A 24898-nucleotide genomic window follows, 5' to 3' on the forward strand; every position below is an offset into this window, starting at 1 on the left:
CGCCGGATCTGCTCACGCAAGCCCAGGGGTCCATAGTGCACCCGCACTCCCAAAGCCTGCGACTACAAGCATGGTTAATCCATGGCTCAGCTCCCTAGAGAGCACATGCACAGTGGAAGTACAGCAAGTCCTAGAAAGTAGCAGGAGGACTTCCACCAGGAAGACCTACAAGAAAAAATGGACTCGCTTCACGTCTTGGTGTTCTACCAAACGGCTGGCCCCCTTTTTGGTGCCTATACCTACAATACTAGAGTATTTACTGGACCTCAAGAGAGGAGGACTCTCGCTATCCTCGTTGAAGGTCCACCTTGCCACCATCTCGGCGTTCAGACATGAGGGGGAAGGGCACACGGTGTTCGCCCACCCTATGGTTACCAGGTTCCTCAAAGGGTTGGTAAACCTATACCCCCCTCGGAAACCGATTCCACCTTCGTGGAACTTGGACCTGGTGCTTACCACGCTAATGGGACCACCGTGCGAGCCCTTGGCCACGGTTCCCCTCCGCCTCCTTACAGTAAAGACGACCTTTCTTCTTGCAATTACGTCGGCTCGTAGGGTGAGCGAGCTCGCGGCAGTCATGGCAACGCCACCCTGCACTGTTTTTTCCAAGGAGGCGGTAACCATACGGCTGCATCCAGCCTTTGTTCCCAAAGTTTCTTCCGAGTTTCACATTAACGAACCTATTGTTCTACCCTCGTTTTATCCAAAGCCTCATAACTCCAACGAAGAGGCGCGCCTACACCTCCTGGACGTGAGGAGGGCGCTAGCCTTCTACGTAGACAGGACCAAGTCCTTCCGAAAAACGGATAGACTCCTAGTCTCCCTCGCTCCCAAATCGAAAGGAGAAGGTCTCTCCTCGCAGAGAATCTCACAGCACATTGTATCCTGCATAAAAATGTGCTACGAGCTCAAAAAGACTCCTTTATCGGCCATTCCCAGGGCTCATTCCACTAGGGCGGTGACAGCATCAACAACCTTTTTCAAGGGCGTTGCGTTAAAAGACATTTGCAGAGCGGCGACCTGGTCATCCTACGACACCTTCGCCAAACATTACGCCCTTCACAGGGTATTCCGAGAGGATACCCGTCTCTCCGCAGTGGTCCTCTCGGGGACAAGCTGCACATAATCCGATTACCCACCTCCTATCTTGGGTTACTGCTGGGTAGTCACCTATTGTGGAGCACCCACGGGGACACTCAAAGAAGAAAGAAAAGTTACTCACCGTAGTAACGGTGGTTCTTCGAGATGTGTCCCCGTGGGTGCTCCGCTACCCGCCCATCCTCCCCGCTTCGGATCTTTGTTAGTGTTTTGCAGGGGCACCCGAGGCGGTTGGTCGAGGAACTGGCGGGGACCGGATCGCGCACATGGCCAGGAGCGTGCAAGGGAGCGGCGCGCGCCGGCGCATGCGCGGTCCGGCAGAAACTGCTTGGAAGATCCGATCTGCGGCGCCGGGCAAGCCCGACACCTATTGTGGAGCACCCACGGGGACACATCTCGAAGAACCACCATTACTACGGTGAGTAACTTTTCTTTTTCTTTCATGGCTTGGATAAGGGAGTGGATAGCATGCTGAAAATTTGTCTGTGACAAGCTGGGAGAGGTTACAAGCACTTTGGAAGATGAGGTTAGAATTCAAAAGGACCTTGATCAATTTGAAAATGGGTTTTGTATTAACAAGACGAAATTCAGAAAAGACAAGTGAAAAGGAGGAAAAAGCAAATGAACAGATACAAAATGGAGACTTGCTGACTAGGCAGTAGTGCTGCTGAAAAAATACTGGGGGATCTCAAATTGAATAAGTGTCAACAATGCAATGCAGTTGCAACGAAGGATAGTATTCTGGGGTGTACTAGCAGGACTGAGGGATATGGGGTGTCTGGGGTTGAAGTAGTACCTTTGACTCTACAGCATCTGCGCCTTTCCAGGCGGACAGAAGCACTGGACCTCACCCAACACTCAACTCTCACTGTCAGCTCCTAGCAGCTGTTGTGTATTACAGCGATGCCATCCCCCAGGGAAATGCGTCAGCTCACAGGCGAAACACAGTGAGTGGGGTCTGGTCTGTCTCACATACCTACCTTATGGAGGGACTTGTCCCTTCTAATGCACAGTCTCAACGGCAGACCAGGAGGTGTGGTGCTGTAAATTGACAACTCCTGTGAAGGCGGAGGAAGACGCCCCACTGCCTTGTGGGTTATCCTGGGAAGGAGTAAGGCTAAAGGAGTAAACCCTGACAGAAAATCTGGAGGGGAGTCCTAAGGCAGTTCTGTGTCAACTTCTGGCACTGTCCCAGCAACTCCTGCAGCTGAGCTGGTACCAAATGTAGAGGTTATCCTTTCCTTTGGACTATATCAGTAAAGCCGAGAGGGTGAGGGGCCTGGTGTCTGGGCAGCCCAGGGTCACCAGAAAAATTGCCCAGGCTCGCGCCTGGAGGCAGGGGGGCCTGGTGTCTGGGCAGCCCAGGGTCTCCAGAAAAATTGCCCAGGCTCGCGCCTGGAGAGGTACTCCAGCATCGCTTAACAGCGTTGAACCAACATGGGAGGCAACTAATACCAGTTATAAGCTCTTGCTCGATTGGCATAGAGAATGAGTGCTAGGGGTTGCTTCCTACGGTGGGAGAGATCATTGCATCTCATTGGACAGTCACTGCCCACCTTAAGCTGGGCAGTCCCCAGCCAGTCGGGTACTGTCTCGCCACAGTTCACATGCCTCACTGGATGCATGAGGCTTAAGGTTCCCAAACCTGACAAGTGACTGAAATGAGCACCAGACAAACCAACACGAAAATTATTAAGAAAAGGAAATCATCAAAGTTTCAAGCTTGCTTGTTGGAATGTATGGACCATGTTGACCAGTTTGACTGAAGATCTTCAGGACATCAGCAATGCCTGGAAGATGGCTGTCATCAACAAGGAACTGAAGAGGCTCCAAGATGATATTGCCACTTTGCAGGAGATGCGACTCACAGCTTTGGGATCCCTAAAGGAAAAGGACTACACCTTCTTCTGGCAGGGCCAAACCCAAGAGGAACCCCAGGAGCTCAGTGTCAGCTTTGCCATCAGAAACACCCTTCTGCAAATGGTGGAACTAGTCATGGGCGGATCAGAAAGACTCCTTCAGGTCAAACTTCAAACCTGTGCTGGTCCCATCCACCTGATCAGCGCTTACGTGCCCACCCTGAACACCACACCAGAAGCAAAGGACAAGTTCTATGATGAGCTCAGTGCTGCCATAGTGCAAATACCTGCTTGTGAACAATTGTACCTTTTGGGTGACCTCAATGCAAGAGTTGGAGCCAATCGTGACTCATGGCCCTCTTGCCTAGGTCACTTCAGTGTGGGAAAAATGAATCACAATCATCTCCTCGAACTTTGCACGTACCACAATCTGTGCATCACAAACACATTCTTCTGAACCAAGCCACAGCATAGAGTGTCATGGAGACACCCACGCTCGAAACACTGGCACCAATTAGACTTGGTCACCACCAGACGTGACAACCTCAAAAATGTCCTCCTGACATGCAGCTACCATAGTGCCGACTGCGATACAGATCATTCACTAGTCTGCTCCAAGCTCAAGCTGAGACCCAAGAAGCTGCACCATTCTAAACCAACTGGAAGGCCCTGCATTGATGCCAGAAAGATGGCAAACTCAGAAAAAGCCAAAGTGTTCAGAGAGACCCTTGAGGAGAATCTGCGCAGCAGCCCTGTGGGTGCTGATGTGACAGCCAGATGGCAGCATCTGAGGGACACAATCTACAATACGGCCTTGTCAGCGTTTGGAAGAAGAGCTGGAAACACAAACGACTGGTTCAAAGCTAACTCCAATGAGATGATTTTGGTCATTGAAAAGAACCATGCTGCACTTCTGTAGTATAAACACTCACCGAGTCAGAGTACCCAGCAAGCACTCGGAGTAGCCAGAAAAATAGTACAGCAGACAGCCAGGCGCTGTGCCAACAACTACTGTTTTAAGCTATGCAGCGGTATCCAGACCTGCACTGACTCTGGTAATCTCAGGGGAATGTACGAGGGCATAAAGAAGGCAATGGGACCCATCCAGAACAAGACGGCACCTCTGAAATCCAAATCTGGTGAAGTCATCACTGACAAAGCCAAACAGGTGGAGCGATGAGTTGAGCACTACTGCGAGCTGTACTCATGCGAGAACATTGTGGTTGGTACAGCTCTCAACACCGTCAAACTCCTGTCAGTCATGGACGAGCTGGACCAGGAACCAACTGTGGTCGAATTGAAGAAAGCTATTGACAGCACTGCAGTAGGAAAGGCCCCAGGCCAGGATGGTATACCACCAGAGGTAATCAAGTGTGCCTTGGACACACTGCTGGAACCCCTACATGAGCTGCTGTGCTTGTGCTGGAGAGAGGGTGAGGTTCCACAGGATATGCGGGACGCCAACATTGTAACCTTGTATAAGAACAAAGGAGACAGAAGTGACTGCAACAATTACTGTGGAATCTCCCTCCTAAGTATCATTGGTAAATTGTTCACTTGTGTCATCCTCCAGCAGACTCCAGAAGCTCGCTGAGAGGGTGTATCCTGAATCCCAGTGCAGATTCCAGGCTGAGAGATCTACCATTGACATGATCTTCTCCCTGAGGCAGCTGCAGGAGAAATGCAGGGAGCAGAGGAAGCCACTCTGTCACCTTCATTGACCTGACCAAGGCTTTTGACTCGGTCAGTAGGGATGGACTGTTTAAATTGCTCCGCAAGATTGGCTGTCCACCACGGCTACTCAAGATGATCCAGTCTTTCCATGAAGACATGAGAGGAACCATCCAATATGATGGCACATCATCGGATGCTTTCAGCATCAGGAGTGATGTCAAACAAGGATGAGTCCTTGCTCCGATGTTGTTCGGGATCTTCTTTGCACTCCTCCTGAAGCAGGCCTTTGGATCCTCAACGGAGGGCATCTTTTTGCACACAAGATCTGACGGGAAACTGTTTAATCTTGCAAGGCTGAAGGCTAAGTCTAAGGTGCGGGAAATGCTCCTTAGAGACATGCTGTTCGCAGACAATGCTGCTGTAGTGATGCACATAGAAGGCCAGCTTCAAAAACTGCTGGATCAGTTCTCCAAAGCATGCAAGGACTTTGGGCCTACCATCAGCCTAGAGAAGACAAACGTACTTGGTCAGGATGTTGCTGAACCTCCATCAATCAGCATTGACAACTACACGCTAGAGGTTGTCCACAAGTTTACTTATCTCAGGTCCACCATCACTGACACCGTCGCTGGAGACTCAGCTAAACAGGAGGATCAGAAAAGCAGCCATAACTCTGTTCAGACTTAGGAAGAGAGTGTGGAACAACAAGCTGTACACTCACACTAAAATGCAAGTCTACAGAGCCTGCATCCTCAGCACCCTCCTCTATGGCAGCGAGTCTTGGACCTTGTACGCCCTCCAGGAAAAGAGGCTGAATGTCTTCCCCTTGCGCTGCCTCAGGCCCATTCTTGGGATATCATGGCAGGACAGAGTGCCCAACAGAGCCGTCCTTGAGCAAGCTGGAATTCCAACCATGCATACCCTACTCAGGCAGCGGCGGCTCTGCTGGCTTGGCCACATCCACAGGATGAATGATGGAAGGATCCCAAAAGACATCCTGTAGGGCAAGCTAGCCTCTGGCAAAAGACCTCCCGGATGCCCCCAATTGCGCTACAGAGATGTCTGTAAGAGGGACCTCAAGGAGGTAGACATCGACCCAGATAGTTGGGAAGAGCTGGCAGATGACTGCAGCAGCTGGAAGCAGGAACTACACAAGGGCCTTCAGAAGGGTGAGGTGAAGATCAGACAGCTGGCAGAGGAGAAGTGAGCCTGTAGAAAGGACAGCAAGGACCTGCCAGACACCCACTACATATGCAGCAGATGTAGCAAGGACTGTCACTCTCGTGTGGGCCTCCACAGTCATCGTCAACGCTGCAAATGACAATCTTAAATGGAGTTACGAAGGGCGCAATCCATAGTCTATGCAGACTGAAGGATATCTAGAGTAGAGTACTAGCCAGACTGTTGTAAGTAAAACACACAAGGTAATCTTTTAAATGGGCTGCATTAAACCCCCGTTCTAAACACACTGAACTTTGAAGTAGTCAATATCTTCACTAAGATTTGGTAGTGTGGGCCCATCTCCAGTCATAATTTAAAATGATTCCTTGTTCATTCTTAACATGGACTTTGCTATGCAGTGACCATCTATCCCATTTTTACTGGGACAGTCCCTTATTTAAGCTGTCTCACAGGCATCCCAGCTTTTTTAAGCAAATAGGTAAATTGTCCCATCGGGCAATGTGGTCACTCTACTTTGCTATCAAGTCATAAATATGACCTTCCTATATGTTCCTAGAAGGGAGGTCTCTTTATAAGTGACTCCATTTCTTTGTGGCTGGTGTGCGTAACTCTCATCTTGCTAAAAGCATTTTAAACATCTCTCCGCAATTTAGAAACGTAACATTGTTGTTTTTTTCTAGGAATTGTCTTCATTCCAGGGACATCCCTATTAACGGCCAAAGATATAGTCTATAGACTCCAGGCTTCAAAGGCCAAGTGCATTGTTACCAATGATACACTGGCACCTGCAGTAGAGTCTGTCTTGCCTGATTGCCGGTTTCTGAAAACCAAGCTAGTGGTTTCTGAAGGCAGCAGAGATGGGTGGCTGAACTTCAAGGAGCTGCTCAGGTAGGTATCAACTGTCTTAGCAATGCCACGATAGATTAAACAAATTGAATGTGTATCAGCTAGATACTGTTCCTAAATTGATGAAGAATTCTTCATTTTATAATCCATTTCCAGAACAGACTTGTGCAATTTAAGATCACAGGGGAGTATTGTGATCATCTAGTTCAGGGTTCAGACTTCATTGCACCATGACCCTCTGCTGGCAACAAATTATTATGCAACCCCAGGACGTGACACAGAAGCCAGAAGCCTGTGCCTGCCCAAGCCCGACTGCCCAGGGACAGTGGGGAGCCAAAGGGCTTTAGCCTTGAGTGGGGGCCCATAACCTGAGCCCAGGCACTCAGGACTGAAGCCCTTGGGTTTCAGCTTCAGTGCCAGGTGGTGAGTCTCTGGCTTCGGCTTCAGCCGTGGGTGGTGGGGCCCCAGCAAGTCTAAGGTCAGCCCCGGGGACCAGTGTTCCCTCTAATTTTTAACATCAATGGGTGGAATAAATTGTGTTACATGCACCAAGGCATGTGCAGATGTGCACCGCCAACAGAAAAACATGCTGTCCACTGTGGGTGTCTGTGGGTGCTCGGCTAATCCTCTGGGAGGTACCTGAGTCTCTCTTGGGCAGCCACCCAAGCACTTACCTTATGGGGAAAGTTTTTCCAGACCCCGTTGTCATGACCCACTTTGTGGTCCAAATCCACAGTTTGAGAACTGCTGATCTAGTCTGGCCACCCGCACGTTGCAGAGCACAGAACTCAGCCAGCCCCTCCGGCAAGAGACCCCTAACCTCTGGCTGAGTTACTGAAGTCCTCAAATTATGATTTAAAGACTTCAAGTTATAGAGAATCTGCTGTTTTACATTAGTTTTAACCTGCAAGTGACCCAGGCCCCATGCTGCAGAGGAAGGGAAAAACCCACCATGGTCTCTGCCAATCTCTTTCCAAGCCCAAATATGGTGATCAGTTAAACCCTGAGCATGTGGGCAAGAATTCTCCACTGTCATTCAAGCCCTTCCCATCAAGTGCTTAGTCACCAACCACTGGAGATACAGAGGGTTCTTGGTATACGTCAGGGCTAGGGACCAGAAAGTTTTGAGAGAAAGTGAAGCAACATGCAATGAGGAATTTTCCCCATATGAAATTATGTAAATAGAGTCATTGACATATGTGCTAAGAACAATGCCAGGTCAATAAATGAGACAGAGGAGAGTCACAGAGGATGCTGGAAGGGTAAGCTAAGATGGCAGCACAAGTGCATTACATGAATTTTCCATTTTTTAAATGCCTAAAGACATAAGTGTGAGGAATTTTTATGTCGCGGTCCTCAAAATTTCAATGGCACGAGTACAAAACAACCTATATCGGAGCGACATATATCAAGGATCCCCTGTATTTGCTGTTTGCAGTTGCAGCTGAGCTGTATGCCACTATAGACAGTCTCTTCAGCTATCCCTTCCATATATGTGTCAAGCTCCATCTTGAAGCCAATTAGCTTTTATGCTCCCCAGACTCTCTTTGGAAAGCTGAATGAAAAACTTTGCCCTCCCTCTACTCGCTCACTCTAGTTACTGCATTTTCTTTCTCGTCCTTGTCTTCATGGCCCAGAAAAACTCTCTCCTGGCCTGTGCCATAGACCTTCTCTCTTTGCATGTTCCTCCATGCTCTACTCTGTCATCACAACCAGCTTCAAAGCCTAACCATCAACAACCTCAAAGCTTTATTCATTTCTCACTCCCCTTCCCTGCTTTTCTGCTGGTGGTTGTTATTGTTTGTGTGTGTGTGTGTGTGTGTGTGTGTATTCTAGACAGAGAGAGAGAGCGCCTACCTACTCTCTTGTCAGGCTTTGACTTCTCACAACTTGCTCCTGTTTCTACAATGCCCACAAAAGGGAGGTTACTAGATCCATCACTCCATGAAGCCTTCTGCTGCTTACCTTTTCTGTGCTGTGTCCGAGCACTTCTACAGGGAAGATTGAGGCATTCGAGTTCAATTTCAAGACCCTGGGAGAGACGAGTGAAATCGAACTATCTGGGGTCAGCTGTCAACCCCTGTACTCCTCAAGAGTTTCTCCCATCAATCTCCCTCTGTGCAGAGGGCCAGGTAATTTGATTGCAGAGAAGGCAATTGTAGCTCCACAATTGCCACAGCTAGAGTTGCAAATCTGCAATTGACTTACCTGTCTAGTATATACCAAGCCTCAGAGTGGGTCTGTGACTGTTTTTGCTTTCGGGGGCTGTTCAGCTCTGACCTTCAGTTATAGAGAAAGTCTCAAGAATATAATATTTGATCTCTCATCTTAGATCACAATCGCTCCCACGTGCAGGCGCCATTTCTGTGAACAGCAGAATCCTCAGAGTTAGTCTATATTGCTGTATTCACCAGAGTCCTAACTGGGGCAGCTGTTGCTTTTAGGAGATGAGTAACTGATCCCACCATTGCTTTGCTATTGTCTGAGCAGTAGCAAATAATATTGGCTCTTGTGAAAGAAGTGCATGTAGTCAGTTATGTATGATGTGTTCCACAGGGTGGCACCCGCAGACCATGACTGCATCAAGACAAAGAGTCGAGACGCAATGGTCATCTATTTTACCAGCGGAAGCACAGGATCACCCAAAATGGTTGAACATTCCCACGGCAGTTACGGCATAGGCTTTACAGTCAGTGGCAGGTATAATCCATAACCGCTCCTGAGACTCTGACTTAGGGTATGTCCAACTTAACAGGAGATAGACCTATTCAAGGTCTATCTCCTGGAGCTCAGTTTCATGTGTCTGGTAAAGACACACACAAATTTGGGTTTCACAGTTGCACCTCGCCCCTGTACTCCTGCTGTCATGGGCAGTAAGGGAGGTTGACGGGTGAAACGCTTCCATCAATCTCCCTCAGTGAGGACAGACCTTACAGTCAACTGCAGATACATCGATTCTAGCTATGCAATCTGCAGTCGACTGTAAAGTCTAGTGCAGACCAAGCCTTAGGCTGCTGCTACACTACCATGGTCCCGCCAGAGGGGCCATGGTAATGAGGCAATTTGAAGCAAGCTAATGAGGAGCTGATGTGCATCTTCAGCGCCTCATTAGCATAATGGCAGTCATGCAGACAAACTTCGATTTTCAGATTGACAGTGAAGATGGGGGCAGCTTAGAAATGAGCGCCCCACCTCGACATCCCTTACTCCGTTCCAGTTCTGTGGGAGTAAGGGAATTATTTCTAAGCTGCCCCCATCTTCACTGTCAATCTGAAAATCAAAGTTTGTTCACTTGGCTGTCATTATGCTAATAAGGTGTGGAATATGCAAGTCAGGGCCTCATTAGCTTCCTTTGAATTGTCTTATTACCATGGCTTCTCCGACAGGACCATGGTAGTGTAGCAGCAGCCTCAATCACAAAATCCCTTATTGAAAGGGAAGGAGTCAGCGACGGTAAAAATCTTATAAAATTTGGTCTTTCAGTGGCTTCTTTCCTTCCTTAAAAACACAGTGAAAAGCTTTTTTGCAGGAAGAAATTGCCGTTCAGATCAATAATAATAATAATGGTTTGTCACCTACAGGATAGAGTAAGTGGGCTATTCCACTTGCAGAAAAACAGCTCCGTTTTTCAATACTGCATTGGCCTTTACTTAAAACCGAGATTTCCTGATCCAGACCCTCAACTGGTATAAATTGTTGTAGCTTGTTTGAGTTGTTTGCACCAGCTCAGGACCTTGGCTCTTGATTTTTACTTCACAAGGAGAGTGAAATTTCATGAAAATTTTAGAACTCTCACAAAGTACAGTGCAAAATGTCACCCCAAATCATCACTGATTGAGCAAAGAAGAGATATTGGCCCATCTCTGTCTGTCTTCTCTTTATATCTGTATTACCTTCCTGTCCAGCTATTGTGCAATATTGGAATATTCTTTTAATTGAAATAAGAGGGGACACATGTCGGACAATAAGAGCAGAAAACATGGTCATATGTAGAGGTTTTTGAAAATGTGGACCCTGCACTTCTGGAAAGCAGACTATCTCTAAGAGGCAAAAGAGCATTGATGCTGGATTTCAATTGTGGAGAATAAGAGAGCCACTGTTCAAAATACTCAGGTTGAATCTCAGATATGCTTGGAATCAGCCGTCTTGGTACTGTGACCGGCACGTGTGAAGGCTAAACATAAGCTTCTTATGCATCGAGAAGTCCTGTGGCACCTTATGGACTAACAGAGATTTTGGAGCATAAGCTTTCATGGGCAAAGACCCACTTCGCCAGATGCAATGTGGGTCTTTGCCCACGAAAGCTGATGCTTCAAAATATCTGTTAGTTTATAAGGTGCCACGGGACTTCTCATTGTTTTTGCGGATATAGACTAACACAGATATCCCTCTGACTCTTTGCACCCGGGTTCTGATTGTAATAGAAACATCCCCATTGACTTCAGTGAGCTTTGAAGCAGCCCTGTCTGATTATCTACAATTCTGAGGCTTCCCATTGTATTTTGAGTTACAACATTATTGGTAACCATATGACTGAGCAAATCAATAGAAGCCAGTTCTTTCAGGTTCCTAGAGATGGATCCCAAGAATCCTGATAGTTCCTCTTTCCATAGAGTTTGTAACAAAGTAAGAATATAAGTGACTTGCCACAGAATGTCAGAATATGTTAGTATTAAAGCTGTGTGTGTCTAATATTTATTTCATTTTCTTTCTTTCATATAGGAATGAAGATACAGTGCTCCAGTCAGCTAATTGCTAAGTTATCTGTCAAAAAAACTAGAGTTTTCAAGTGCCTTAGTAGCCCCTGGCAAGAGATGATGTGGAGCAGGGAGATTGGTCCCCCACAATTAGCTGCTTGGCTTGTACTGAGCATGCTCAGTACCATTGCTGAAGCTGTTGTCCTCACTCTGCCACCCCACCACTGTGTGCACAGCTCACGCCCCCCGGAGCATCTGAAATAGAGCCCCTTCCCCTGCTGTAAATAGCACGTTTTAGAAGAAAGCGGTGAATCTGAAACATGGAAAGGGAGCAAGAAGGAAAAGAGGAGGTGCGGGGGAGACCAAGGAGGGAAGGATTCTTGAATTCAGATTTTGTTTCTTATGAACTTTGTGCTCTTTCAGTGAACTCAGCTTGCTGACATAGTGTCTAAATGAGTCCTCCAGGTTCTTTTCCTTATTACCCTGTAACCTGCATTCTATTCTCTCATGCTGCACACAACAGCCTGTAACAGCAAATGAATTCTTTCCCTCTGGATTATCAGGTACTGGCTGAATCTGACTCCCTCTGATATATTCTGGAACACCTCAGACACAGGCTGGGTCAAGTCAGCCTGGACCAGCATTTTTGCTGCCTGGAGTAGTGGATCGTGTGTCTTTATACACAACATGCCGCAGTTTAAACCAACAACTGTTGCAAATGTAAGAATACCAATTCAGGCTATGGATTTTTTGCGTAAGCAAAGCAGACTCAGACAATTCAGAATCAAATTCATGCTGATCTGCCTAAATACCACTTCCCCTAACAGCACCAAGCACCCTTATTTTTAGTGCTTTCTAAGGAAAGGGGAAGGCAATGTTTTATGTGCACCTTTTCTCACCCTGGATTTGCAAACAGTGGATGACAGGCCACATCACCCCCTCCTTCCACATGAGCATCTTTTGTAGAGAGGATGCAGCCTGTCTTCTCAAGTACAAGGCTGGGGGTAAGTCTATACTTTCCAGGGGATTGACTCATTCAGAGTCAATCTTCCAGAGTTCAATTTTGCGCATTTGGTAAAGATGCACAAAGTCAATCTCTCTGGGGTCCACAGTCGACCCCCTGTGCTCCTCCTCACGTGAGAGGTAAGGGAGGTCGACAGGAGGAATGCTCCCATCGACCTTATTCGGTGAAGACAGACTTTACAGTCAACTGCAGATACATCAGTTCTAGCTACACAATTGCCATAGCTAGAATTGTTTATCTGCAGTTGATTGTAAGGTCTAGTGCACACCAAGCCTCAGATAGCCTCATCCAGTCCCATTGCTACCATTTATCAAGGCTTTTCCCTGAATCTGGAATGTAGTATCCTTGAGAAATAATTAGCAGGCATGGTATTAACAGCAACAGATTTTAAGTGTGAGCATTAATTCAGTGTAATCTCCTTGTAACTATTTGAGAGTAAATACTTTGAATTGCTAAAGCAAAAGGACCAAATCATCCTGTGACATCACTGGCTTTCCTTACTGAAGGTGAGTACCAAATGTTTCCCCTTTGCTGAAGTCTATCAAATTTCCCACTGTGAATATGGCTACTGCATTTAAACATAAGGCGCCCAGGTACCCCAGTGATAGGTCCATTATAGGAACCTGAATGGAACAGAATAAAACAGAAGAGGATGACGGTGTCTATGGTGTTGATTGCCCCATTGGCTGCTCACGTTTGCAGGATCAGACCCTACTCTGTCCTTTCTCTTCAGTGCAGTAACTTTCCAATTTTCATTTTTTTTCTAGACGCTCTCCAGATATCCCATTACCACATTCTGCACAGCACCAACAGCCTACAGCATGCTTGTGCAGCACAACCTGACCAGGTACCATACATCTTCTGATTGGTAATGGAAGGGACACATTTTTAATGAAAGGTCAGATCTCATTGTGTGGTTCACTACATTGTTTTCATTTTATTTTCTGAGTGGGGTAGCCATGTTAGTCTGTAGCATCATAAAAATAAGCAACCATGTAGCAGCTTAAAGACTAACAGGTTTCACAGAATCATAGAATACTAGGACTGAAGGGACCTTGAGAGGCTGTCAAGTCCAGCCCCCTTCCCTAATGGGAGGACCAAGTAATGTCTAAACCATCCCTGATAGACATCTATCTAACCTGTTCTTAAATATCTCCAGCGATGGAGATTCTGCAACCTCCCTTGGCAATTTATTCCACTGTTTGACCACCCTGACAGTTAAGAACTTTTTCCTAATGTCCAACCTAAACCTCCCTTGCTGCAGTTTAAGTCCATTGCCTCTTGTTCTATCCTCAGAGGCCAAAAAGAACAAGTTTTCTCCTTCTTCCTTATAACACTTTTTTAGATACCTGAAAACCGCTATCATGTCTCCCCTCAATCTTCTCTTTTCCAAACTAAACAAGCCCAATTCTTTCAGCCTTTCTTCATAGGTCACATTCTCTAGACCTTTAATAATTCTCATTGCTCTTTTCTGGACCCTCTCTAATTTCTCCACATCTTTCTTGAACTGTGGTGCCCAAAACTGGACACACTACTCCAGCTGAGGCCTAACCAGCACAGAGTAGAGCGGAAGAATGACTTCTCTTGTCTTGTTCACAACACACCTGTTAAGGCATCCCAGAATCATGTTTGCTTTTTTTGCAACAGCACTGCTCTGTTGACTCATATGTAGCTTGTTGTCCACTATAACCCCTAGATCCCTTTCTGCTGTAGTCATTCGTAGACATTTTGTATGTGTGAAACTGATTGTTCCTTCCCAAGTGGAGCACTTTGCATTTGTCCTTATTAAACTTCATCCTGTTTACCTCAGATCACTTCTCCAATTTATCCAGCTCATTTTGAATTATGACCCTATCCTGCAAAGCAGTTGCAACCCCTCCCTTCAGTAGTAGGCATCCTTCAGTCTGAATAGACTATGGATCGCGCCCTTTATAGTTTCAATTGAGGGCTTCATTTACAGCGTCTACTGTGACTATGAAGACCCACACGAGAGTGACAGTCCTTGCTGCATCTCTTGCAGATGTGGTAGGTGTCTGGCAAGTCCTTAGTGTGCTTTCTGTGCACTCGCTTCTCCTCTGCTAGCTGTCTGATCCTCAACTCACCCTTCTGAAGGCCCTTGTGTAACCCCTGCCTCCATCTGCTGCGGTCGTCTGCTAGTTCTTCCGAGTTGTCCAGCTCGATGTCTACCTCTCTGAGGTCTCTCTTGCAGACATCTTTGTAGTGCAACTGGGGGCGTCCGGGAGGTCTTTTGCCAGAGGCTAGCTCACCATACAGGATGTCTTTTGGAATCCTTCCATCATTCATCCTGTGGACGTGGCCAAGCCAGGGGAGCCGACGCTGCCTGAGGAGGGTGTGCATGGTTGGAATTCCAGCTTGCTCGAGGACGGTGGTGTTGGTCACTCTGTCCTTCCATGATATTCCAAGGATGCGCCTGAGGCAGCACAAGTGGAAGACGTTCAGCCTCTTTTCCTGGCAGGCATACAGGGTCCAAGTCTTGCTGCCATAAAGGAGGGTGCTGAGGATGCAGGCTCTGTAGACTTGCATTTTGGTGTGAGTGGACAGCTTGTTGTTATTTCACACTCTCTTGCTGAGTCTGGACAGAGTTGTGGCTGCTTTTCCGATCCTCCTATTTAGCTCAGAGTCCAACGACAGGGTGTCAGTGATGGTGGACCCGAGGTAAACAAACTCTTGGACAACCTCAAACATATAGTTGTCAATGCTGATTGATGGGGATTCAGCAACATCCTGACCGAGTACGTTTGTCGTCTTTAGGCTGATGGTAAAAGTCCTTGCATGCTTTGGAGAACTGATCCAGCAGTTTTTGAAGCTGGTCTTCTGTGTGAGACACTACAGCAGCGTTGTCTGCGAACAGCATGTCTCTGATGAGGACTTCCCGCACCTTAGACTTAGCTTTCAGCCTTGCAAGACTAAACAGTTTCCCATCAGATCTTGTGTGCCCTCTGTTGAAGATCCAAAGGCATGCTTCAGGAGGAGTGCGAAGAAGATCCCGAACAATGTCAGAGCAAGGACTCATCCTTGTTTGACGCCGCTCCTGATTCTGAAAGCATCCGATAAAGCGCCGTCATATTGGATGGTTCCTCTCATGTCTTCGTGGAATGACTGGATCCTCTTGAGTAACTGTGGAGGACAGCCTATCTTGTGGAGCAGTTTGAACAGACCATCCCTGCTGACCAAGTCAAAGACCTTGGTCAGGTCAATGAAGGCTTTGTAGAGTGGCTTCCTCTGCTCCCTGCATTTCTCCTGCAGCTGCCTTAGAGAGAAGACCATGTCAACGGTAGACCTCTCTGCGCGGAATGCACACTGTGATTCGGGGTACACCCTCTCAGCAATCTTCTGGAGTCTGCCAAGGATGAAGCGAGTGAACAGTTTACCAGTGACGCTTAGGAGGGAGATTCCACGGTAGTTGTTGCAGTTGCTTCTGTCTCCTTTGTTCTTATACAACGTTACAATGTTAGCGTCGTGCATATCCTGTGGAACCACACCCTCTTTCCAGCACAGGCCCAGTAGCTCATGTCGGGGTTCCAGGAGTGTGTCCGCGACACACTTGATTACCTCTGGTGGTATACCATCCTGACCAGGGGCCTTTCCTGCTGCAGTGCTGTCGATGGCTCTCTTCAGTTCATCCACAATCGGTTCCTGATCCAGTTTGTCCATTACTGGTAGGAGCTCGACAGCATCGAGGGCTGTGTCAACCACAATGTTCTCACGTGAGTACAGCTCGGAGTAGTGCTCAACCCAGCGCTCCATCTGTTTGGCTTTGTCAGCGATGACTTCACCAGATTTGGATTTCAGAGGTGCCATCTTGTTCTGGGTGGGTCCTAATGCCTTCTTCATACCCTCGTACATTCCTCTGAGATTACCAAAGTCAGCACAGGTTTGGATGCTGCTGCATAGCTGGAGCCAGTGGTTGCTGGCACAGCACCTGGCTGTATGCTGTACTGTTCTTCTGGCTGCTCTAAGTGCTTGCTGGGTACTCTGGCTCGGTGAGCGTTTCTACTCCAGGAGTGCAGCACGCTTCTTTTCAATGACTGGGATCATCTCATCAGAGTTAGCTTCGAACCCGTCGTTCGTGTTTCTAGCTCTTCTTCCAAACACCGACAAGGTCGTGTTGTAAACTGTATCCCTCAGATGTTGCCATTTGGATGTCACATCGGTGCCCCCAGGGCCACTGTGCAGATTTTCCTGGAGGGTCTCTCTGAACTTTTCAGCTTTCTCCGAGTTTGCCGTCTTTCTGGCGTCAATGCGGGGCCTTCTAGCAGGTTTAGAGCAGTACAGCTTCTTGGGTCTCAGCTTGAGCTTGGAGCAAACTAGCGAGTGATCTGTATCACAGTCAGCACTATGGTAGCTGCGTGTCAGAAGGACGTTTTTGAGGTTATTACGCCTAGTGATGACCACGTCTAGTTGATGCCAGTGCTTCGAGCGTGGGTGTCTCCACGACACTCTGTGCTGTGGCTTCGTTTGGAAGAATGTGTTTGTGATGCACAGATCGTGGTACGTGCACAGTTCAAGGAGACGCTGTCCATTGTCATTCATTTTTCCCACACTGAAGTGTCCTATCAGGAAGGCCATGAGGCCCAATCAGCTCCAACTCTTGAATTGAAGTCACCCAATATGTACAGTTGTTCACGAGCAGGTATTTGCACTACAGCAGCACTAAGCACATCATAGAACTTGTCTTTTACTTCTGGTTTTGCATACAGGGTTGGGGCAAAAGCGCTGATCAGGTGGACGGGACCGGCACAAGTTTGAAGCGTCATCCGAAGAAGTCTTTCTGATCCGCCCATGACTAATTCCACCATTTGTAGAAGGGTGTTTCTGACAGCAAAGCCAACACCATGCTCTCTGGGTTCTTCTTGTTCTTTACCCTGCCAGAAAAAGGTGTAGTCCTTTTCCTTTAGAGATCCCGAATCTGCGAGTCGCGTCTCTTGCAGTGCAGCGATATCAACTCGGAGCCTCTTCAGTTCCTCGTTGATGACAGCGGTCTTTCAGGTGTCACTGATGGCCCGAAGATCTTCAGTCAAGCTGGTCAGCATGGTCCGCACATTCCAGCAAGCAAGCTTAAATTGTTGATGTTTCTCATTTCTTGTTGATTTTCTTATTGGTTTGCCTGGTGCCCAAATTTCAGTCACTTGTCAGGTTCAGGAACCTTAAGCCTCACGCACCCAGCAAGGCCGGTGAACTGTGGCGGGACAGTACCCTATTGGCTGGGGGCTGCCCAGCTTGAGGCGGGCGGTGACTGTCCAGTGAGATGCGAGGATCTCTCCCACCGTCGAAGGCAAGCCCTGGTGCTCGTTCTCTATGCCAATCGAGCAAGAGCTTATGACCGGTATCTGTTGACCGGTATCTGCAACCCCTCCCAGCTTGGTAACATCTGCAAATATAATAAGTATACTCTCTATGCCAATATCTAAACCATTGATGACGATATTGAACAGAACTGGTCCTAAAACAGACCCCTGCGTAACCCCACTTGTTATACTTTTCCAGCAGGATTGAAAACCATTAAGAACTACTCTCTGAGTACGGTTATCCAGCCAGATATGCACCCACCTTATAGTAGCCTCATCTAAATTGTATTTGCCTAGTGTTTTGATGAGAAAATCATGCGAGACCGTATCAAATGCTTTACTAAAGTCTAGGTATACCACATCTACCGCTTCTCCCTGATCCACAAGGCTTGTTATCCTATCAAAGAAAGCTATCAGATTGGTTTGACATGATTTGTTCTTTACAAATCCGTGCTGGCTATTCCCTATCACCTGACCACCTTCCAAGTGCTTGCAGATGATTTCTTTAATTACCTGCTCCATTATTTTTCCTGGCACAGAAGTTAAGCTGACTGGCCTGTAGTTTCCTGGGTTATTCTTATTCCCCTTTTTATAGATGGGCACTATATTTGCCATTTTCCAGTCTTCTGGAATCTCTCCTGTCTCCCATGATTTTCTAATGATAGATGAAGGCTCAGATACCTCCCCTATCAGCTCCTTGAATATTCTAGGATGCATTTCATCAGGCCCTGCTGACTTGCAGACATCTAATTTTTCTAAGTGATTTTTAACTTGTTTTTTTTTTTTTAATTTCAACTTCTAACCCTACCCTTTCCCACTAGCATTCACTATGTTGGGCATTCCTTCATCAGACTTCTCAGTGACAACCGAAACAAAGAAGTCATTAAGCATCTCTGCCATTTCCAAGTTCCCTGTTACTGTTTCTCCCTCCTCACTGAGCAATGGCCCTACCCTGTCCCTGGTCTTCCTCTTGTTTCTAATGTATTTATAAAAAGCTTTCTCTTTTCCCTTATGCCTGTAGCTAATTTGAGCTCATTTTGTGCCTTAGCCATTCTAATCTTGCTCCTGCATTCTTGTGTTGTTTGCCTATATTCATCCTTTGTAATTTGTCCTTGTTTCCATTTTTATATGATTCCTTTTTTATTTTGAGATCATGCAAGATCTCCTGGTTAAGCCAAGGTGGTCTTTTGCCATATTTTCTATCTTTCCTATGCAGCGGGATAGCTTGCTTTTGGGCCCTTAATAATGTCCCTTTGAAAAACTGTCAACTCTCCTCAGCTGTTTTTCCCCTCAGTTTTGCTTCCCATGGGACCTTACCTACCAGCTCTCTGAGTTTACCAAATCTGCCCTCCTGAAATCCGTTATCTCTATTGTGCTGTTTTCCCTTCTACCCTTCCTTAGAATTGTGAACTCTAGGATTTCATGATCACTTTCATCCAAGCTGCCTTCCAGTTTCAAGTTCTCTACCAACTCCTCCCTATTTATTAAAATCAAATCTAGAACAGCTTCCCCCCGGTAGCTTTTTCAACCTTTTGGAATAAAAAATTGTCTCCAATGCAATCCAAGAACTACCTGGATAGTCTGTGCCCTGCCATATTAGTTTCCCAACATATATCTGGATAGTTGAAGTCCCCCATCACCACCAAATCCGGGGCCCTGCATGACTGTTAGTTGTTTAAAAAAAAGCCTCATCCACCTCTTCCACCTGGGTAGGCAGCCTGTAGTAGACTCCTTGCAGGACATCACCGTTGTTTTTTACCCCTCTTAGTCTAACCCAGAGACTCTCAACACGTCCATCTCCACCTCAGTCCAAGTATGTACATTTTTAATATATAAGGCAACACCTCCCCGCTTTCTTCCCTGTCTATCCTTCCTAAGGGGGTTGTCCCCCTCAATACCAACATACCAATCATATGTATTATTCCACCAAGTTTCCATGATGTCAACGATGTCATAGTTGTATTTATTTATTAGCACTTCCAGTTCTTCCTGCTTATTACCCATACAGCTTACATTTGTATATAGGCATCTGTTTATTTCTTAGGTAGTGGATCCAATCTGAAGCCATGGGTCTTACCCACAAAAGTTCATTACCTAATAACTAAATCTGTTAGTCTTTAAGATATTCAAGGAGTAATGGTCTGAAGTTGAAGAAGGAGAGGTGTAGGTTAGATATTAGGAAAAACTACTTCACCAGGAGGGTGATGAAGCACTGGAATGCATTGCCTAGGGAGATGGTGGATTCTCCATCCCTTGAGGTTTTTAAGTCCCAGCTTGACAAGGTCCTGGCTGGGATGACATAGTGGGGACTGATCCTGCTTGAAGCAGAGGGCTGGACTAGATGACCTCCTGAGGTCCCTTCCAGCCCTATGATTCTAAGATTCTAAGATCTAAGACTGCTTCTTTTATTTTCTGCTTTAAGTGGAACCTTATTTAGGGGTCGTTCTGATGAGAGAAAAGGTTGTGCTGGAATCCTAGCACTGATAAAAACCCACCACCTATTCAGTTCCCGTGAAATACAAAAGCAAATCTTTGAATATACAATAAGAACAACAAGCCAGTTTGGACAAGTGCAGCCACCTTCTCACATGAGACTGTGTTAATGCCCAGAGATAGCTTGAGGCAAGATAAGACCAAGTTTTCGGCAACACTGAATGAGAGTTATACCGATGTCAGGCAGAAATGGTATCCTACATTTGAGAACAAAATGAGCAGTTAAACAGGCCACTCACAAACTGATGTTTATTTGTAAGTTGTATCCGATGACGTGCTATTTTCTACAAATATTCAGCTCAAACTGATGTAGTGGATGTGTGTTCTAAGCCATTGTTACAGAGTGGGTAATGTAAGCAGTTTATTCAGAGCTGATCTTTGCCTTCTGCAGTCTTGTAACAGGAAGAGCAGTTCTTGGATGTTTCAGTCCTGTCACAGTTGACTCCAGTCTTGGAAGTGAATTGAAGTTTTGCTCTGTTATCAGCACCCTCTACAAACTTCCCACTGACTCTAGGAAGTTCATATGGTCTTCACTTCTTTAGCCACCAGCATGAGGAAAAAACCACAGTGGGGTGTGAGGTCATGGTACCAGTGGATTACTTTTCTGAGTGCAGCCACTCAAACCCTCTGGTCTTCTCCACTATTATAGTGTGCTTGTTCAGGGGCATGAGTTAGTGAAGACTGAGTTAGACCTTCCAGGAGACAGTTGCTCTTTCATTTCTGTTGATCTCCTTAAAGAGTTTACTTGTAAGGGATCCCCAGCCTGGTACTGCTGAAGCAAATGGAAGCTTTGCATTGACTTCATTGGAAACTGGATCAGGACCTAAGATAATCTAGGAGTCCAAGTACCATCTTCTACAGCAGGAGTCAGCAACCTTTCCGAGGTGGAATGCCAACATTTGACCTTTTGAGCTCTATGTATGGTCGAACTACCAGTGATACTTTTTAAAGTCACTAATAGTTTTAGTTACAACAGCTTCATTAATAAATAAATAAAGATGCAGAGCTTTATTGTTTAGTTGGTGGTTGATAGCATTAGCTATTCTTTTGTTAATCCATAGGCAGCATAGCTTTGAACAAGCTCTCGGCTACATGGAATGGAGGGGTGGGGCCGAGTTTCTGCCTTGAGTGCCAATGAAAATTGGCTCATGTGCCACTCTTAGCACCTGTGCTGGGGGTGGCTGACCCCTGTTCTACAGCACAATGAATATTTTAATTTTCCAGAACAGCACATGAGGTTGGAGGGGTGTGTAGATAGTTTAAAGTTGAAGTAGGTTAACTAGCAAAAGCGATTTGCAGTGCTTTGAAAACTGTAGGCTGATTCACTTTTATTGATTTCTGTTCCTCTGAAGTTACAAGTTCATGAGTCTGCATCACTGTGTGTCTGGAGGCGAGCCGCTCAATCCAGATGTGATGGAGCAATGGAAAACCCAAACAGGTCTAGACATCTATGAAGCCTATGGCCAGACAGAAACAGTACGTTTGCACTAATTATCATAGGCTAACCTCTGATGATGTAACCTTACAAGGGCACAGTGCACTTGGCAAACCATTTGGGAATTTGCATATTTCAAGGTTGTTAAGTAAGCTAAAGGTGCATTAGATATTGAGTTTTGTGTACTCAGCATGACAAGACTCACGGATTTATAAAGCCTGAATGATCCATTATGATAATCAAGCCTGACCCCATAATATGCCACAGAATTCCACCTAATGATTTTTCTTCAAGCCCAGTATGTTGTGGCCAAACTGGAGCAATCCTTTGAGAAAGGGAATCTGCACAAAATTATTTATCTTGGAATTGCAATAGAAAACATAAAACCAGCTTCATAGCAAAATTTGCATACGTGGAAATTTAGTGGGTGAATAAAACAAAACCACTAAAGGTCAAATTCATCCCTTCTTTAATTTTACCCTCAAAGTGGACACAGAATAATGCTGCAAGACCAGGGACCCATTACATCCCTTTTCTGGGAAGTTGAGATCAGTACCACGCACACAGTTGCCCCTCAAAAGTTGTCTCTTGTGAACATCAACTAGATTAAAGCTACCAAGGACACTACTCCGTTGCACAAACTGAAAAATCTTGTTTTATTCAGGTAACAATATGTGCCAATCTGAAAGGAATGAAAATTAAACCAGGATCTATGGGAAAGGCTTTTCCACCTTATGATGTTCAGGTATCTTGATACATTTTCTTGGTTGAGCTTAATGTGAAATATGAGAGGAAAAGAGTTAACAATGCTAGTTGCTGTTCTCATCCACTCTCTTCCCCCCCACCCAGTTAGAGTTGTGAACTCAATGCATCTTTGTTGGTTTGTATGGTGAATGCACCCATTCCCTCTTATCACCTCCAGTGATGCAGAATGATGTAATACCCCTTATGAGGCTGCTCTCCGTCCCCCACAGCTACCCATGGATATACAGAGATGTCACAGAGGTAACTCTAACACTGGGCCACTCAAAACAATCATGTTTTATTTCTGCAGGTTGTAGATGACTGGGGTGATATTTTGCCTGCAGGAGAAGAAGGAAACATTGGCTTGCGAATCAAACCTACGAGGCCATTTTGTCTTTTCTCTTGGTACTTAGTAAGGAGACTTCTTATATTCCAAAAAGTTCATGACACTTCTCAGATGTGTTGAGAACAGAGGTGAACATAAGGTGGCGTGCCCCAGCACACTGCTCCGAGAAGAGCTGGTGGGGACACTTGAATCAGCTGGGGCAATCCACTGTGCTGCAGGCTGGCCCCAGTGCCAGCAGTGAAGTGAGGCAGCTCGCAATGAAACGGGCTGACTGGGGGCAAGCTTTAGGGGAGGCATACACGCTCCCAGTTGGGCTACGGGGGGGCGGGTGTGCTGGTGGTGGCCTGGCTCTGGCCCCACTCCTGCCACAGCAGGGGAGGGGAAGGAATTGACCCCCATCCAGCCATGGTGATCCTGGCCCAGCCCCAGTCCAGCTGCAGCACCCTGATTTCGGCTTTTTCCCTCATTCCAGAACACAGGCTCCAACCTGACCCCGAACATATAAACTGTAATGGTACAGTCCCCAAGCGCAAGTCAGCTGACATGAGCCAGCTGCAGGGGTGTTATCACAGTGTAGACATACCCCAAAAGAAGTCCAATCTGCCTCAAAAGTTTCCTCCTTTCTACGAGAGGAGACAGGCAGCACGTTACTGTTGATCTATATCCAGCACAGCATACCTCCCTTTATACACCAACACAACTTTGTGGGTCCATATGGTTAGTGCTCCACCCCTTCCCACTATACCCTAATGAGGCTACTCTGCCTCCCACACAGCTACCCACAGACATACAGAGACATCATATTCCCCTGCACCCATGCAAGCCATCCCTGGTCTTGGCCCTTTGAGTTTACATTCTGCTGAAGAGTATAGATCCCATGTTCTGGCTGTATGCTGCACATGTGGTCTTCTTGTCCCTCCACTGCCCTTCGTTGACGAAGACATCACACACAATGAAGTGTGACAGAGAGGAAGCCGTGCTAGTCTATATACTAGCAAAACAAAAAAGCAGTCAAGTAGCACTTTAAAGACTAACAAAATAATTTATAAAGTGAGCTTTGTCCACAATGTATTCTGGAGATACCATCACTGGACCTAACCAGGTTATTCACAGAATCACTGGCACATACTCATGTTCCTCAGCTAGCATCATATATGCCATCATGTGCCAACAATGCCCAGATGCTTTGTATATTGGACAGACTTCAACTCTCTTAGACAAAGAGTTAATGGGCACAAAACAGACATAAACACACTCCTGACCCACAAACCAGTCAGCCAACATTGGAGTGGGTCATTCTGTTAATGACAAGAGTTTGCATCTTACTGAAGAGGAATTTTCACACTACTTTGGAAAGAGAGGCTGCTGAACTCTCTTTTATGTTCAAATTCGCACATTAACATGCGTTTGAACCGGGATGGGAATTTTCTGGGTCATTATAGGGGCTCTTTTGCATACTTGGTTTAATCTAATTCTTGACTACTTCCCCCCCCCTTCTGCCCCTCTACTCTCTCTGATTTGCTCACCTTGATAATTTTTTTTCTGATTTGTCCACCTTGATTACTCTGTGCCTTAAATATTGAGTCTGTTCTGGTATGGCTATGGTCTGAGGAAGTGTGTCTGTCCCACGAAAGCTCACCTAATAAATTATTTTGTTAGTCTTTAAAGTGCTACTTGACTGCTTTTTTGTTTTGACAATGAAGTGTGTGTGATCTTAGCTAAATATTACCACGCAAACTACAGTATAGAAGTCTTAATGTGTAGGAGAACATTTTGTCTTCTAAATGGTGGTAGCATAAGTACCCTAACATGACAACAGAAATGGCAATGTTTCATAAGTTCAAGCCAATATAACAGGCTTGTAAAGTGTGTGTCCTGTTGTCTTCCTCTGTGGGTAGATCCTCATGACAATGGGGGTAGGTGGGCAAGTGACAGTAGCTTTCTTCTGGAGTTCATGAATGTGCTTCTTGAGGTAAAGAAGTAAAGACCTGTGTTTTGCTACTGAAGCTCAAAATTCAAAACCTCCACCAGCCCCTTGCTGGAAATCACTCCACTGGTAAACAACAATTTCTTTCTTGAGAAGGAAGGTCGTATACTTGAATAATTAGTTCTGATGAGGGGAATTTCTGATGGAATACATCTTTCCCATCTCCATCCCTCTGCCCTGCACTTTTTCTGAATTTTACTATAT

At 46.2% G+C, this 24898-nt stretch overlaps 1 protein-coding gene across 1 annotated transcript in view; it reads left to right on the forward strand.

Moving 5' to 3' along the window:
• The window catches only part of LOC142021525 (acyl-coenzyme A synthetase ACSM4, mitochondrial-like), a 38327-nt gene that overhangs the window by 8091 nt on the left and 5338 nt on the right, over window positions 1-24898 (forward strand). Inside the window, exons 3-9 of the mRNA XM_075010428.1 lie at window positions 6494-6701; window positions 9216-9359; window positions 11920-12076; window positions 13148-13227; window positions 21535-21658; window positions 22282-22362; window positions 22672-22773. Of these exons, the coding sequence (XP_074866529.1) occupies window positions 6494-6701; window positions 9216-9359; window positions 11920-12076; window positions 13148-13227; window positions 21535-21658; window positions 22282-22362; window positions 22672-22773 (896 nt within the window). The remainder of the gene's footprint in view (window positions 1-6493; window positions 6702-9215; window positions 9360-11919; window positions 12077-13147; window positions 13228-21534; window positions 21659-22281; window positions 22363-22671; window positions 22774-24898) is intronic.

Source organism: Carettochelys insculpta, chromosome 16 (genome assembly GCF_033958435.1).
Source record: "Carettochelys insculpta isolate YL-2023 chromosome 16, ASM3395843v1, whole genome shotgun sequence".
Lineage (NCBI taxonomy): Eukaryota > Metazoa > Chordata > Testudines > Carettochelyidae > Carettochelys > Carettochelys insculpta.